The sequence below is a fragment of the Lepidochelys kempii genome, chromosome 2 (assembly GCF_965140285.1).
Source record: "Lepidochelys kempii isolate rLepKem1 chromosome 2, rLepKem1.hap1, whole genome shotgun sequence".
Classification (NCBI taxonomy): Eukaryota; Metazoa; Chordata; order Testudines; family Cheloniidae; genus Lepidochelys; species Lepidochelys kempii.
In genome coordinates, this window is record NC_136381.1 from 69,445,100 (window position 1) to 69,462,704 (window position 17,605).

The 17,605-nt window shown below is 42.8% G+C and overlaps 1 protein-coding gene across 1 annotated transcript in view; it reads right to left on the reverse strand.

Annotated features, from left to right (window-relative positions):
* RP1 (RP1 axonemal microtubule associated) overlaps nucleotides 1-17,605 on the reverse strand; it is a 295,040-nt gene that overhangs the window by 247,822 nt on the left and 29,613 nt on the right. Inside the window, exons 3-7 of the mRNA XM_073329615.1 lie at nucleotides 11,268-11,431; nucleotides 9,699-9,785; nucleotides 6,922-7,054; nucleotides 969-1,120; nucleotides 237-315 (exon numbers count right to left, since the gene is read on the reverse strand). Of these exons, the coding sequence (XP_073185716.1) occupies nucleotides 237-315; nucleotides 969-1,120; nucleotides 6,922-7,054; nucleotides 9,699-9,785; nucleotides 11,268-11,431 (615 nt within the window). The remainder of the gene's footprint in view (nucleotides 1-236; nucleotides 316-968; nucleotides 1,121-6,921; nucleotides 7,055-9,698; nucleotides 9,786-11,267; nucleotides 11,432-17,605) is intronic.

Consider the following 17,605-nt stretch of genomic DNA (forward strand, 5'->3'; position numbering starts at 1 on the left):
AAATTTTTAATACAATTATTTGGACTACAATAGAGGTTAAGGATGATTATTTGGAATTTGTGATGGTACCAAAATGTAACCTTTTCATTTTAATGACTGGTATTCTTGGAATCCTTTGCCTCCCCCCATAAAATACCTTGGTCACATTATTTCATATGAATATTTTATAAATACCTACTCTAATTTCACAGAAAGCTGTGGTCAGTATTCAGTTATTATATGTAGCGATTTCTCACCTGATCCAAGTCCATTGTGTCCTATAACAATCTTATACAAATTTCCAAGGTGCACAGCTTCAAGTAGGAAGAGGTCAGTCTGCAAACCAGCCAAGAAAAGTGCAATTAAATTTCTAAAAGAACTCCCCATCCAATGGGACACATGAAACCTACTGTAGAAAACCTGTGAAACTCTTCTATGAAGCATGAGCATCCCAATATGCTCTATGAAATAATATATGATAATGTCAAAGCAGACAAGCAAAGTTGGTTTCCAGGACCAACGATTATGATTAAAGAGCTAATCCTGATCACTTCGTTTATGTGTGTAGTCCTATTGAAATCAACGCAATTACTAGAGTGAGGAGAGCAGAAACTAGCCCAAAGTTTAGTTAACAAAACAATCACAAATTGTAATATAACTTAATATCAGAATATAGTAAAATATGTATTTTACTGAAGTTATTTCTTCTCTTCATATATATTATTTAAATAATTAAGAAATTTAAGAAATGGTATGCACTTTACCTACACAATAATTATTATGGATTATAATTTTCCCCAAAATGTCAATGCAAATGTTTAGAAAATAATTTTGGCTTAGTGGTGCAGGTTTTCTACAAACTTTGCAGTCTACCAGTGATTTTTGTTAGTGTAAGTCCTACCTTGGCCTGTAACAGCCTCAGATCTTACAAGGTAGAGAGCTAGAAAGGACAGACAAATGGATCGGGACGTATGCTTCTTGTCACTCACTTGTCCTTTTAGAAATTTCCTAGGCTTCTTTGACCTAAGTAGCTGTCTCGAGCCTGTATCGCCTTCTTCCCCATGGATCGAAATATAGACATCAGCTTCTGTTCCGGCATTCCACAGCTCTCCTGTTGTCACATGCACCTCATATACAGTCACTGACAGTAAAAGAAGACAGGTTTTGCTCATGAAAGCTTATGCTCAAATAAATTGGTTAGTTGCTAAGGTGCCACTAGTACTCCTTTTCTTTTTGCAAATACCACTACAGTTGATATCAATATCAATTCAATATCCAATTGAAAAGCAGAGTGACTATATAGTCCAAATACATCTGTATCAAGGATCAGCTATCACGTAATTTTCAGTTCATAAAAATTCCATTTAATATTAAGTAAAGTGACACACAAACTTGTTTTGATTTTGTGTGCATGCTGTTTACCCCAGGTTGGTATTCCCAGTGGCAAATGCAAATTGAAAATCAACTCTAAATGCACAACAATATATCTTTGTCCTACAGCACCACTTACAGTCATTATAAAGCAGAAAAGTAAACAAAGTAAATCCAAGATTAGTGTCAACATAAGCAGTCAGACCACAAATATGCCAGACAGCAGCCATCAACCCTTTAAAAGCACTGGTTAAAAAATAAATTCTAGCACCATTGTCTCCGTTTTACAGCATCAAAGAATGCTTCACTGCTTTAATATTTCAGTGCTTCAGGCAATAATAATAGTAGATTATTCCTTTATTGCATTTAATGGGGAATCTTCTTTAATCACTTTGTAAATTTGGGAGGGAAGGGAAAGGCTATAAATGAAAACTGTAACACCTTTGGGTGTTTAATACAAAATATGTAATATGACATAAAATAAAACTCCCAGGCAAAACACTGTTAAACTGTAGTTAAGATTGGGAATGGTAACTTATGGACTATATTTATGCAGTTATAAATCTGAAAAAAAAGGCAGTGACATTAAAAACCAGATAATTCAAAATTAAGATTAAATATAAAAGAAAAGATAACAGCTGAGAGTATAGAATAACATTGTTCAGGCATCCAAAACAACCTTAACTCTATCCTCTAGGCACTGCCATCTTCCCTTCTTTGTTTTATTTTTGGATCAAGGACATTTTCTATGGACTTTGGGCAGTCGACAGCCTATGGTTGAGAACATTTTAAATTAAGACAATAATTGCTCCAATCCCTGATATGGTCGAAGATGTTACTGTGGGCATGTGTGCAGACATGAGCTGCGTGCGTATGGGAATGTGAACATTCTGCCATCTACGCCTCTAGCCCTCTGACTGGGAAGCTTCTTTTGCCATTTGCAGATTGTAAGCTCTTCTGACTTGAGACCTTCTGTTTGTACAGCTCCTAATACAACAGGGTCATGAACCTGACTGAGGCCTCTAAGCATCTGTCTACACTGCAATAAAAAACCCATGGTGCCATATGACAGCCCAAGTCAGTTGACTCAGGGCTCGGGCTGCAGGGCTAAAAATAGTAGCGTAGATGTTTGGGCTCAGGCTGCAGCCTGGGCTCTGAGGTCCTCTGGGTTTCAGAGCCTGGGCTCCAGCCTGAGCCTGAACATCTACACTGCTATTTTTAACTCTACAACCCGAGCCCCGTGAGCCCAGTCAATTGACATGAATTCTGAGACTCAGCACTGTGGGTTTTTCTTTGCAGCGTAGGCATACTCGAAGGCGTTAGTGCAATATAAATAGCAAATAATGATTTGTCTCCCCCAGCAGCGGTTGCTGGTGCTAATAGATATTCCGATGCTGCCTGCCTCCTTGATGCAGGAGCTGAAAATTGGCCTGCCATTTGTGAGAGACATTGAGGATTCTGCTACCATTGAAGTGTAAGCAGAATCAGGATGAGCTCCACCCTGACATCTGGTGGTGAGGTGTGACAAGTTGTGGAAAAGAACTTCAGGGGCTGATCTCATTTGCATAGGCACACCCACCCCGCCTAGAATGAGGCCATAACTGCCCAAATGGTCACTTTGGCTGTTGTGGGATCCCCAGTGTCTCTGTTATTGGGGCGGGAAGAATAAATTGTTATTACCCTGATTATGGGAACTGTGCTTGGAACTGTACTTGGCCTTTTGTTATGATGGAGGGACTCGCCATCAACTAAGTAGCACTCGCTAGGCAAGGGACATGGGTTCCAAAACTCTGTGAATGGAGAGAGGCTTGAGACAGGTATTTATACCTGGTGGTGTGGGCCCCTTTGTGAGGGCCTGAAACACCAATTGCACCTCTGTCTCTCTCCACTGTGGAATGTCAGAGCTAATTTTGGGTCTATTAAGAGTCTTGCTACAGGTACTGTGCTGAATTCACTTTGGCCTTATGGTGCACCAGCACTAAGGCTCCCCTACTATGAGCTAAAATCACTGAGAGCTGGAATCACTGAGCACTGTGTCAAGTAGTGGGGAGCCGGAAGAACTAGAGTGCAGTTGTGCTGTTCGTGGATAGGCTGGCGGAGTGTTTGTGAGACGGCGAGGCAAGCTGTGCAGGGTGGAGCCGTTCGTGAGACAGCGGCATGTTCGTGAGACGGCGAGCTGAGCAGAGCTGTCCGTGACTCGGCGGAGTGAAGTGTTCGTGAGACGGCAAGCTGTGCAGAGCGGAGCCGGTCATGGTGGAGCGGAGCCGTTCGTGAGACAGCAGAGCCCTGTGAGGCAGTCAGCTTCAGGACAGGTAAGGTGCCCCTTACCTCTTTCACCCCACACACAGGCACATTTTAGCTAGACTGGGGAGCAACACTCTGCAGATGAACTTTTGAACTCTGGGGCTGGACTTTTTGAACTTTGGGTGATTTGTGGATTGCTGGACTCAAGAGACGTTTGGGTTCTGGGACTCAAGAATTTGAGGGAAAGGATGTGGCCCAATTTGCTGGGGTGGGTCTTTGCTCATGGTTTGGTTGATGAACCCTAGTTGTGGTGTTTCCCCAATTTAATGCTGATGTCATTTACCTCATGTTATTAAAGATTCTCTGCTACACCGAGACTCTGTGCTTGCGAGAGGGGAAGTATTGCCTCTTTGAGGTGCCCAGGGAGTGTGTAAGATTTTCCCAGGTCACTGGGTGGGGGCTCGAGCCAGTTTTGCATTTGCTTTGATGAGAGAGAACCCCTGTGTACTGAACCCGGCCTTTGCTGCTATCAACTTGGCCTGGCAGAAGGGTTACAGAAGTACAATAGCGTTCATGCCCTTCTGCTTCTGAACAGATACTGCTGAAACATGTTTATTTGTGGGGGAAGGAGGAGAAATCGCTGCTTTCTCTTCATTCCAAGTGTAACAATGCGTCATTTCCCAAGCTTTTCTCAGCATCCTTCAGGCCAACCCAATGGGACTTCATTTCCTCAGGAAGGTCTCAGTAACAGTTGAGCTGGTCAGGAACCGGGGAAGGGAATTAGATAGGATAGTCCCCTGGTGGCACTGCTGTTACAGTCACTGAGGCCGAAGGCAGACATCTGAGGGGAATGAAGATTCCGTTGGGGTCTGTTCCATTTAGGGACAAATCATGACCCAGTGGTACACGGGAGTAAGGCTGCATAAGGCATTCTTAGGCAACAGAGTGGGCAGGAATCGAGGTAAGCCAGCTCCAGAGCATCATTACATTGTCCTCACCTCTCACAAGTGGGCAGCAGGGGTGGAAGGAGGTATATCGGACAGCACACACTATGACAGGTAGTGACCTGACACAGTTTATTCCTTTCCCAGAGCAGCAGGGAAACTGCAAAGGAGCTTGTGAATCAGGGTGTTATAATGGGAAATGTCAGGCAACTTTAAGTATAGATGGTGCTACCTGCTTGGCCTATAATAGATGCAAAATACAGTAAACATAAGATTCAAATAGTACCTGAATTTCAGAGGTGCTGAGCATTTACAAGTCCGAGTGAAGTCAATGAAAACAGAAGGTGCTCAGCTCCACTGAAAGTCAGGCCCACAATGTCTGTTGGGTTTTATTTAATGAATACATTTATTTTTGTGATTACAAAAAGCCATTACAACAGCTAGTGCCTTATCCCTGTTTTCATTCAGAATATCAGATTTAAGAGTTCCCCTAGATCCTCTCACTTTCATACTGAATCCAGTTCTCTTTACTTCTTCAGTGTTATCAAACCAACCTCTCAGAAGTGAAAAGCCTGTTTCTGAAGCAGAAATATACCCGTAAGAAAAGTTTTAGTTAAAGCAGAAACCCAAAATCTTCATCATGACCTCTCTTTTATGTGGTTGGCAGAATTGTTTAGGGTTTAGAAGTTCTTCACTCTCTCTGATTTGAGAAGAAGGAGAAATTGCCAACCATAGGATACAGCATGAGATGTTATTTTAAGTGTGGTGCTAGGCTTCAAGGCATAACAAGATAAAGATTATCTGATAACCAAGATATCAATCATTTATTTGGTTCGTGAATGAACTGCTCATCTATATAGAGGGAAGGGGTTGAAAACTGGGAGAGTAGGGTTAGGGTCATAGAATCTGAAGCTGGGAATTGTTGGGGTCAGGGAAGAGGGCTGAGTTGTGAGGGAGAGGAATGTAGCCTGTTTAGAGGTATGTTTTTTTGGGTTTTTTTTGTTAAATTAACCATGATTACTTTGCTTGTCTGTTCCCTCTCTTTCCCCCACTCTAATAATATTTGGATGGTAGGAAAAGAAGTACAGTCTGGGGCCCCCAAAGACATTATATCTCTGCAACAGATTCATAGATTATAAGGCCAGAAGGAATCACTGTGACCATCTAGTCTGACTTCCTATATAACACAGGCCATAGGACCTCTCTAAATGACTTCCTGTTTGAACTATGGCATGTCTTTTAGAAGAATGAGCAGGCATAATGCCTGTGTGGCATTGGGGAGAGTGGATTTAAGAGAAGCAATGGCCATACCTATTTTATGGGTTTAGCCAGCCATGCCTTTTGGTGTTTCTCTGCAGCAAACATCCAGTGTATGGGGGTGGGACCATGGTCATGCCTACTCAGAATCCTGGAGCACTGTGGTTAATGCGGCTAGCCTTTCTACATAGTCCTCCCTGAGACGGTTATGGCTACCAGCTATATGGTTGTATTGTTGGATGCAAAGGGACAGAAAGGACTTTTCTTTCACCTCAAGGGCAGGTACGATTAAGCTTAAATATTGTGTTAGGGTCCCACACTATATGCCTTTTTCATGTCCTTCTGCCTCCTCCCCCACCTTAGCTCAGTCATAGATAACACAAATAACACAGCTCCATACCATCCAGTCCTCTATTCACAGCCCATGTCTGTCCCAGTGCACCGCCCCCCTCAACATGCCACCTTTGGGACTCCTGGTCCTCCATGTCACCCATCTCCCACTTCCCCAGTCTATGTCTGGAGTCAGCAGCAGATCCACTTAAATTTATGAACATTTTAAAGTATTGTTTAGCTTTGCTCCTCACACCCATTAAAACAGCTCTGAATGAGTGTGGTCTATGCACGTCTACAGGTAACAGAAAAGAAAATAGCAAGTATATTAGTCAAATATATGACATATTTACAAAACTGCAATTTCCATGATATTCCTAGTACTGTTTGTGGTTTGTATGTGATGGCATCATGACAGTTACATATGTTTTTTGTTTCCTGATCTTTTTTATAAGTAAAAAGACAAACAAAAAAACCTTGTGAGGTTTATTCACCATTGTTTGAGTTTCCAGGTGGAAAGTAAACAGGGCTGCCTTTATCAGTAAAACCTCAGTGAGACAATCCTAAGTCTAAAGGACTTTTGAAATTCAAGACATTTGATCAAAGACATTGCAGGTTCCGTCCCTGTTACACCTCCAGCTTAGGGGCTGTGCATGCCCAGCCTTCACAAGGGAAAAGACCAGAGAAAACATATTGCAGCTGTCAAACAGAAGTAGGTAATTGATAAAAAACAATCAATTGAATTATCCGGGTGGCAGTTTGTAACTTGAATTGCCTGACGCATTATTTCACCTACCTGGAAGAACAGGCTGGCCCCGTCGCAAAACAGGAAGCTCCCGACAGATTTCGCCATCATCCTGGTCCTGCGCCAGCCATTGGTGGGCAGGAAGAGAAAACTGTTCTCCTGTGTAAATGTTCTGCAATTGCACCTATAATAGCAATGACAATTATCAGTTGTTTAAGTCACTTAGACTCCAATCCTGAAGTCGGTTCTGCTGGGACAGATCTCTCAGCCTGTGCCAAGTCCTACTAGCATCAGTGGGGCTCCAAACAGCTGCAGGGTTCTGTGCTAGCAGATGTTATTGCAACATCTGGAACTAGGATGAAGAGCCAGATTCTGGCTCTTGCTCTGGCCTGTTTGCAGCTCTGGTGCCACAAGGGAGCCATGAAGGCCCCCCTGGGGGATAGCCCCAGTGCAGAAGTGGTGCAGGAATGTCATAGGCAGTCCTATGCTACCCTCCTATGCAGCCTCTGATATAGAAAAATAATAGGGAAGGGGCGCCAGGAGTGGAAGGGAAACAATCAGTGTTTTGTGCTCCGACTATTCTGAGCTGCAGACTCTCCCAAAGGCACCTGGCCAAGGCTGCCATATATTAGAGTAGCACCAACAGCTCAGCATCCCCCTGGCCAACCTAAGATTAAGGAGGTGCAAAGGTGACATAAAGCCACCTCTGCCCACTCCCCACTCTCCTGGGCTGAGCCAACTGCAGCTTCACACCATTTGGTCTGACATGTCCCTTTAATTGTAATATAAGGGAATCCCAATTATTGGAAAGTCTTACTGCTGCCCACTCTTCCAGGGCTGGAATACTATATTTAAAAGAAAGTGACTGCAAGAGGTTCACCACAAATGCTGGTGAAACAAACTCTCTAATCTTGCTTGAAGAAAACTGGAAAACCCAAAGCCTATTGTTATCTCCTGTGGAAAAACATGTGGGAGGGGAACACTTACTGCACAAGCGAGGTAGCACCCTGCTTGAGGGAGGTGTTTGTAGCCATGAATAGACCTCAAACCATCTTAACGCTGGGAGAGCCATAAGGAAAGCCACAGATGTAAGGGTTTATGCAGGGAGGGCTAGCACCTCTGTGGGGCTGCCCAGCAATATAGCTCCTTACTGAACATTTGCAGCACAAAAGTAATGCAATGTGATCTCTTGGTTTCATATCTGCGGGAGAATGCATGGGTTTCCCAGGAGATAGTGCTGACCATTTTGTCTCCCCAGCCTACCGAGTTGTTCCCCTCTCCCCAGATTCCGTAGTAGTAAAGAACAATACTGTGTTAACTCTACTGCACAAAATGTGGGGGTCTTTGTAGAAGATATTCTGCTCCATTGGCCTCTCCCTACAAAGCTGATGGACTGCTGCCTAAAAGCTGTGGTGGTTTGAGGTCTTGATCCAGCCGTTTTTATTTCAGATGAGCCCAGGTAAGTAGACAAAACAGGCTTTGTGAGCCAAGAATCAACAGCGTACACTGAAGTGCTATTGATTTTAATTAAGATCTACCAGCTTGCATGCGCGCAGGCAAGGCGAGGAGAAAAGAAAGAGCCCAAGCACCTTTTCTTTCCTTTTTTACCTGACTTCTTTAGTTTCTCAATTTAAATAGATGCACCACACAGAATGCGGACCTTGCAGGGTCTGTTCACCGAGCCTGGTGCAGGGCCCACACCTGCAGATTCACTTAGTGGGTCAGATTATATATGACCCAAATAAATAATAAGTATATAATAAATAAGTATATCAATAACCATTCCCTGGATGACAGCTTCTCCCCTCTTCTAGTACCCCCTTCCCCCAAACATAGTTTAAGGAGGGCTGGTGGCCTGCCCCTCCAATCTTTTCTAGCATTTGGGTTGGGGGCATGGAGTGGCTGCTCTCCTCCATTATGAGCTCCTGCCTTCCGGAATCCTTAAAGGGTCTTCTGGCAGCCAGGAAACTTCAGGCCGCCCAAAAGCCAACAGGAGTTGGGAAACACTTCAACTCTGACTGTCAGCAACTGAGCTAGAAGAGATGTCCCATAGATCCTAGGCCAGAAGCTAAGGAACCACCTGGACTCCCTGGCAACCTAGTAGTTATACAACTTCTCCATCCAGGCATGCAGCTACTAGGGAAATGTGGTCAAAGAATCCTGCCCATACATGGATCTGGTGTACAAGATTGTAGCTAGGTTTATTTCAGTGGAACTGCAACCATTGATACCACATCTGAATCTGCCCTCAAACATGAATTATAATGATAAACTCTATTCATCTGTAGCTCACAAAGTGCTAAAGGAGGTTAAATACTGTTATCTTTAATTTACAGGTAAGGAAACTGAGAGGTGAAATGACTTGCTCACGGCCACACGGTAGGTAATTGGCAAAGCAGAGAATAGAAACCAGGTATCCTTACACCCAGACCTCCGTCCTATTTCCTGGGGCACACTGGCCAAACCTTGTCTCAATAAGGGTTGGAAATGGAACTAGGGGATTACTAATACTATCTATGCTACAAACCACACCTCTAATAAACCATGGGAATACTCAGTATATAACTTGTAATTTAGAAGAATCATAAATATTCAGTGGACATCCTTTCTCCTTAGAAACTGAAAAGGGAAACTTTAGCAATATGGCTCTTGGGCTGCCAAAAATTCCTCACAAGAACAACCCACAATAAATATTTTTCTCAGTGATGCAATAAGCATCAGAATCTGACTGAAATACTTCTCCCAGGATTTTTTATTATTATTTATTTTGCTTGTTTGGGCACAACAATTGTTTTTCAGAAGATAAAACTCCTGCTCAGGGTTCTCACCTCTGCACAGTGCCAAGAGGGGGATTTTCCAGAGTTAGTGTGTCCTATGCGTATTTTATAGAGCTCTCCTATGTCTCCAGTGTCAATCTATAAAGGAAATAAATGGATAATTTGCATCTAGCTCCTTAAAAGAAAAATTCCAAAGAACAATTAGTTCAGTAGGTATCACTCGCATGTTACATTCCTCTTTTAAAAACTGTTTCCTGGAGAACAGTAACAATCAGGTATTGTGTTGCATTTAAAATGCAACGTCTCTTGATACAAAATGGTCTACTTTCATTATCTTATAAGTCTATGTTTGGAAGGTTAGTTCTTGGCAGTGCTGGGTGCATGCTTCCAACTCTAAACATGCTGCAGCGATCTCAGTGATCTTTGCATGCAAGTCAGTCAAGCAGCAAGGTGTGAAACAGGGTGCTCTTATCAATAGAGAGAGCATCATTTGGGCTTTAGGAACTTACTAATGGGCATCTCTCATCCTGTGGCATATGAGTTTTCTCATGATTTAGTCCACTCACTTTACTTTACTGCTTTACTCCCACCACAGCATTCTGGAGAGTTCATCTTCTGAGTTCACTTACACTGCAGAGATGCATGTGAAGCAAACCCTTGGATGCTAACTCCCCTGGACTTTGTGAAGCAAACAATAAAGAACTTCCTGCCCAGAGATACACAAGGACAAATGCATGGCTTCCCTTCTCTTCCCCTCTGCTTGCATGCCAGTCAAACGGAGAGAGCCCAAGCCAAGACTTGGCCAGAGGGCGATAAAAAGGTTGTTCCCATGACAAAACTCAGATGCAGGAGAGAAATGGGGTGAGGGTGGGGGGCAAACAAAGACAGGGAAGAGGAACTGTGTTTGCTTTTGTTGTAAGGCAACCCTAATCCACCTGCTCCCCGGAGCATCTTTGGAAGCATCATCCAGTGCTTCTGAAGTTCGTCAACTAGCTATTGCTAGTGAATGAAATTTGCTTTTCTGTTGATAATTTGGCTGCTATTGTACTATTGCCATTTTCTTTTTCCTCCAGGTCTCCTAGATACACTTGGAGTTCATGTCTATTATGTTTTTGTGCAAATGATTTTGTGTTAAAATATCCATCATAGATACTTCTATGGTCCCCCATTACTGTACTATTTGAGCATCTTGCAGTCTTTAATCACCCCTGGAAGATAGGGAAGTATCATTATTCCCATTTTACAGATGGGGAACTGAGGCAGAGAGAGATTAAGGTCCTGATCCTCAAAGGTGTTTAGGCACCTAACTTCCATCTAAGCCCTACTACTTCATTTCAGATTTAAGGTCTTAAAAATGAACCCAAATGTTTGGCTTTTCTATCCTTTGCAGTTAATTATTTGGTTCTATATACAGTAGTTGATATTGAAATATACTGAGCTTAACTGGCATTTAAGAAAAACAGTTAGGTTTATCTCTATATTTAAAAGTAGTATTACTTGTTTCCCGGTCTACTGTACAAAAACTGACTGTCCCTTTTATCACACAGCTTTACACATTTTATGTAATCTGGTAGGCCACTATGGACAATAAAGACAAGATACTGAATATTTATTACTTACAGTGAAGATGTCTTCATTGCCCCTCTGAAACAGTTCTTCTTCTTCTCCATACAGAAAGATAGGCCCTGAATTATTGTAATCCCCATACAACGTAATATAAACCTGTGAGCTGGTTCCTGCAGATGGCATATCACTGGTGAGGACAGACACCTTCCATTTGCCAGCTATGAAAACATAAAAGGGCACACACAATTACCTGAACCCATGACACCCTGGCAAAATTTGTTTCAATAATCAAAATTCTAAACATCATACAGACAAATATAAATATACACATCTCACTCTCTCTATATATATATGCCATAAAAAAGCATCCATTAAGTGATTATTCAGTTTGCATGGTTAAGCATTCAAAAAAACCCAGAAAAGTCAGACTGAATGCAGATCCTTTACTGTGCTCCTTTGTGCATATGTAATACGATACAGCCTAATTCATGAATGAACTTTCTCAAATAATATTATATATGATATAGCATCATATAGTTATTTTCTGTGACCTTACATCCACATGGAGAGCATCTTGTTTTTTCACACAACCTAATTCCATAGTTATAAAGGTCCACTATATCTTTATTGGTTTAGTCTTCTTATAAAAGTTCTCTTCAACCAAAAGCATGTATTTTAATAATTAAGTCAGCAACCAGATGCTATGTATTTTTGTTTCAGTAACCAGTACAGCCTTCTCAGAGTATGTCTACACTGCAATTGGAAGTGCAATTGCAGCTTGTGTAAACATATCTGTGCTAGCTTTATTCTAGCTAGTTTGAACAATAATAGCGGTGAAGACACAGTTACACAGGCTTCAGTGTGAGCTAGCAAAACGAGTATGTACCCAGGACCCCAGCAGGTTTATGCAGCCCCTGTGGAACCTTTTCCACCACTTCTTCACTGATATTTCTAGGCATTCTAGCTAGGTTAAAGTTAGTGTGGGCATGCCAATCCACGCTGCAACCACAAGTCCATGGGCAGTGTAGAAGTACCCACAGTGGCAGTCCAAATAATGAAACAGTTAACTATGAAGAAATGTAGGTGAAAACATCGGTAACCCATAGATGCCAGCAACTGTCCACTATGAACATAAGATCGGCCATACTGGGTCCATCTAACCCAGTATCCTGTCTTCCAATAGTGGCCAGTGCCAGGTACTTCAGAGGGAATGAACAAAACAAGCAATCATCAAGTGCTCCATCCAGTGTCGCCCATTGCCAGCATCTGGCAAACAGAGGTTAGGGACACTTCAGGGACACTATGATTATTATAGTTAAGCCAAACTACAGCGTGGCCACCGCCTACCCTCATGAATTTGCTGCAGGTAATGTGATTTGGCCCCTACTGCAAGCCATCTTGTGATGATGCAAAAGGCTGCAGCCTTCATGTGATTTTTAGAAGCAGTGAGCAATACCCCCATGGTGTCCTGTAGCGTCATAGAAACCACACTAAACAGCAAGGCCACGTGCACTAGTCCCAGCTCTTCCACTGACTGGAAATGAACTGCTGTTGACATTTCTGTGTCTTTTGCAGCCCTTATTTTGAGCCAAGGTTTCATACCTTGGAGGTAATTATTATTCATCATATTCACAGATAAGATAACTGAGAGCTTGCACAAAGCAGAGCTGGAACTGGAATCCATGGTCTAATATAACTGAGTCCAATCTCAACTACTGTGCTACACAGGCTTTCAGAAGAAACATGTCAAATTAGGGGCTTGTGCAATTGACACCAATACAGTGTGGCTCCATGCCCCCTCTAGTAGCTAGACCACATAGAGAAATTTGTGACTCTTCTAATATTTCCGGGCTAAGAACTGGTTCTTTAGATGAAGAGATAGAGATTCATCTTTTTACATCAAGAGGCCTTGGCTTCACACCCCGCAGATGACCCAACAAGGGACATTGTTACATTTATTCATGTTGTCTGTAACCCGTATACCACAATCAGCTCCCAGAATCACAAATAGAAACCAAGGCTCCTGATACCCAACCTTGTCACTGCTGTCTCACAAATATAAATAGAACTCATTGGCAATGTATGTGTTGTGGCTCCCTATACGGGCGGCTCCACGTGGAGGATAAGAGCATGTTTATCCCTCCCCAGTTGCGCCTATCCTTGAAGTAGAAAATGGTTCTGCTGTGGAAAGTTGTGGGGTCAAGCCCTGTTAATGAGCCAGGTGGGGGTAGAAAAATATGCAAATTAATTACTTTATATTGCAAAATGTTTTTAAAGGTGAATCTGGATCTTGTGTTAATAGTTGGACTGTTGCTTTTTAAATTCTTTGTACTTGATTAATGGGTGCTCTCCCTGTAAGATCTGGGTGTGGCAAACTGAGTATATGCTGGAGATCAGGAACAGTGTGCCGGAGATTGTGCCTCTGTGTCCAAAGAGTGGGAGACCCAGCCTAGGTTAGTAAGTCAGATCTTGATTTCATAAACTCCTCTTTTCAGAAAGCAAGCTGCAATCTCGAAGGTGTAATATTAGCATGTATGGGGGACTGTATGCCTCAGGACATTGGTAATGAGCAAGAGAGCATGTCACCTATGGGTCACCTGTTTGAATTCTGCCCAAATCAGCAGGGGTTAAAAGTCCCTATCTAATGGAAGTCTGATAGCCTTTCTTATCCGACTTTGGTGAGTCCCAATTTCAGTTCCCACTTCCCAAACTTCACCATGCTTTGCTCTAGCTTGCAAGCTCTTCAGGGCAGGGACTCTCCCTTACCGTAGTTATGTCTACACTTCAACCTGGGGCTGTAATTCTCAGTTTAAGGAGACATACCCATGCTAGCTCTGATTGAGCTAACGCACTAAAAACAGAGTGTAGCCGTGGCAGCGTGAGTGACTAGCCAACACGTCAGACCTGTCCAAGGCATTAGGCATGTACTTGGAGTGGCTAGCCTGTCCCACCACACCCACACGCTACTTTTAGCACACTTGGTCAATCTGAGTTAGCTCCAGGGTTTCCTTGAGCTGAAAAGTCACACCCCCAACTCGCTGTACAGACATACTCTGTTGTCACACATGCATTGCAGGTGAGCTGGGGGAGTTCAAAAATCAGAAGACATGCCAAAAACCACATTTTAAAAAAAATGTGTGATTTTTTTGGGGGTCTGACTTCTGATTTTTAAATGCTTTGGGCACATGTGAGAACAGTTTACTCTTCTACCTCTTGGCTGAGGGATACTGCAGGTATCACAATTATGGCAGACCCCTGCATGGTGGGAGGCATTTGCGTTAGAAGCTACTTGCACCCTCCCTGCTCTCCTTGGGCACCCATGTAAGGGTCAGCCATCCGGCCCCTAGTAAGCATAAAAGTGTAATGTAAACTATATCCTTACAAATATATAGACTCCACTCTGAAAAAAATTATGAGATAATCTGTTTGGGAGGAAGTGGAGGCTGGGGGAAGGGGTGTGTTTGCTAACTCCTTTGTGACAAAGCCAGTGCAGAATATATGCATTTGCTACATCACCTGTTGTTTACTAAGTATATGATCCGCACTGGAACAGCTTTGGTTTGGGGTTAAATATTTTGTTACATTTGGGGCTGAAGTATGAAAGGCTCTCACTGTCTAGTGGCAAGAGACCTGAGAGAGACTATCAATGTTCATAATTGGCTTTACTTCAGATGAAAGTGTGTAGGAAGATCCCCAGTTACAATCCACAACAGAAGTGAATTTCTCACACAAAATGGTGTGGTCATACTGAGATATATATTTTCTGCAGCCATGTGGTAAAATGGTTAGAGTAAAAGACTAGTTGGGAATAAGGGCTCCTAGATTCTATTCCCACCTCTAATTAGTGATTTAGGTGATGTAACTTGTCCATTCTGTGCCTCTATTTAACCATCTGTAAAAAAGAGGTACAGTAATTCTGTTATGGCTTCCCAAGTCATGAGGAGGATTTAGATTACAGCACTGGCTATTTTCTTGTATGGACACAAATAAATAGACATAGGTACAGAATAATAGCCTAACCTATGTTTAACTACAGTACATACATAGCTCCCGGCTTTTGCACTGAGCATGGACAGAAATGGAAGCTTAAAAGCAGCAGCAAAACTTATTTCTCAGAGAATTCCAGAGACTAGTTAAGTGCAAACTCCCCTAGCCATTTTGGTTCACTGCTTCTCTGACTGACAGTGTTCTGACTGTAGTATGAGTCCGTGTATTTATCACACCCACAATCCATTAAATTCTTTAAGAATATGTGCCATGGCTGTCACTCAGAATTACATCGTGTAATGACGGTGTCATGCAAAATGACAACTGGGGGGCTGAGACACTAGCAGCTATGTTTTAGGGCACAGAGTTGTATTTTTAAAATTCGAAGTAATCAGTAAATAATATACATTTTATTCTGTCACACCCTTACCATCTTATACCACAATTCATTTTTAGCTTGTGTGGATGGGACTTACTCTGTTATCGAATGGTGAAAAAGCCGGGTCAGATTTTGAAAGGGATTTAGGTGCCTAAACAGGCAGATAGGCTCCTAAATCCACCATGGTGGTGCCATTGACATTTTAAAAGCTGCAGCTCAGGTGCCACCTGAGCCCCTAGGTGCCGAAGTCCCCAGGCACCCAAGTTTCCACTGGTCAGCAATTTCAAAGCGGCCTAAGTACCTTGGAGATGGCTGCAGCAAGGCTCAGGCCAAAGCCCTGGAGGTTCCCAGAGCAAGGTTTTTAAACTAGACAGGGTATTCCTTCTTCTAAGCACACCTAAGACCCAGTACCTGTCAGAGCCCATAGTAGAAGGATGCAGGCCACCAATAGGAGGGGTGGTACAAGGAAACACACGCTGAGCTTGAGAGAGGCGTCTCATGTGACTAGGAGACAGAGAAAAAGAGAGACGGTTTCACCCTGTAGGGCATCAACTAACTAGGGGTGACCTGGCTCAGATGCCTAAATCCAGGAGAAGGTTCGCAGCTGAGAATCTTGAGCAGAGGGAAGCACCTACCTCTGGCCTGTCAGCCGGATGCATCAGTTCAGCAACTTAAGTGCCTAAGCCCTTTGCCTCTCCTCAACCCTTTCTCCTGGCTTGCTTCCATGGCTCCCCACGCAGCTGGCTGGCGGGCTACTGAAAAGCCCTTTCTTAGGTGTTTAACTATCCCTGTGCAAGCAATACCTAAGTTCTTTTAAAAGCTCTGGCCCTCAGTCAACAAAACATTTTGACACTCAAAAACCCCTTCATTCTGTTTTGCAGTATTTCAAAGGAAGCACTGCCTTGAGACAATAGGTGTTGTAAACCAATGGTGCAAATGACACACACAAAAATGTTGGGAGAAACCAAGAGTTCTTGCTTTCAGACAGCCTTCAACAGAATAACAGAAATATGGAGGGGGACATGTCTCTCTCCCCCTAGTAGTTATGCTGCTGCTGTAAACTCCCCTTTATTAAAGACAATGTGGTACAATTTGTCTAAATTCCTAATGTAAGTGACTGAACAAATTGTATTTATTCCACAATGGCTGAGTAAATGAGATATGCACTGGGTGTTTTGGAAGACCATTACAGTAAAGCTCCTGATGTCCAGTGATTGACTACAGAGCCATTACACCGCACTCTTGTAAGCTCAAGGCTGCAGTGACATCTTTGGCTGCTCTGTCTCAATATGTGAAGGGGATTGGCTGGTGGTACCTCCTAGTTATGAATGCTTTGCTCACAACACATTTGGTACCCTTTGCTGTCTCCATTCCAGCTACATGAGTCTCCCCATGCTACAGTGGATGGACTTTCCCCTAGCTCTCAAAGCACTAGCTCTATTTCACACACTTGCACCCCATCTCCACATACTACTTCACTCAGTGCAACAGAACCACATTTGTTCAACTGTATTTAGGACCTTCTGCTGCCTTCACCTTTGGCTGAGGATTTGGCCTTCAGCATTAACCCTATTTGGATACCAGTAGTGGCTTTTAACCTCTCCCAGGGAGGTTATATCTGTGAGATAGCCTCTCTTAATGAATTTATTCTTTTCATAGTTTTGCCACAATATTCACCCCACAGCAGTGTTCTAGGATTAAGTTATTGGTTTCTAACGTGCTTTGAGGTCCATGGTGTAAAGATGGCATAAGTACAAAGTATTAAAATAATGTATAATGGAACAGAAATTGGGAGTCGTTAGATTGCTTAAAAATAGGGATCTAAAAAATCTCACTCTTGCATGAGGTATGCACTTTTTATAAGAAATAAAGACTGCAATCTAGCATTCATTAATTTTTGAAAGAGATGCACTTTGCCCCTGAATATCAGCTGAGTTTTCTGAGTGCTGTTATACATGTGTGAGCCAAAGGCTCAGCTAAATAATTATATTGTCATTATTAAATTATAAAACAAACTGCTGAATAG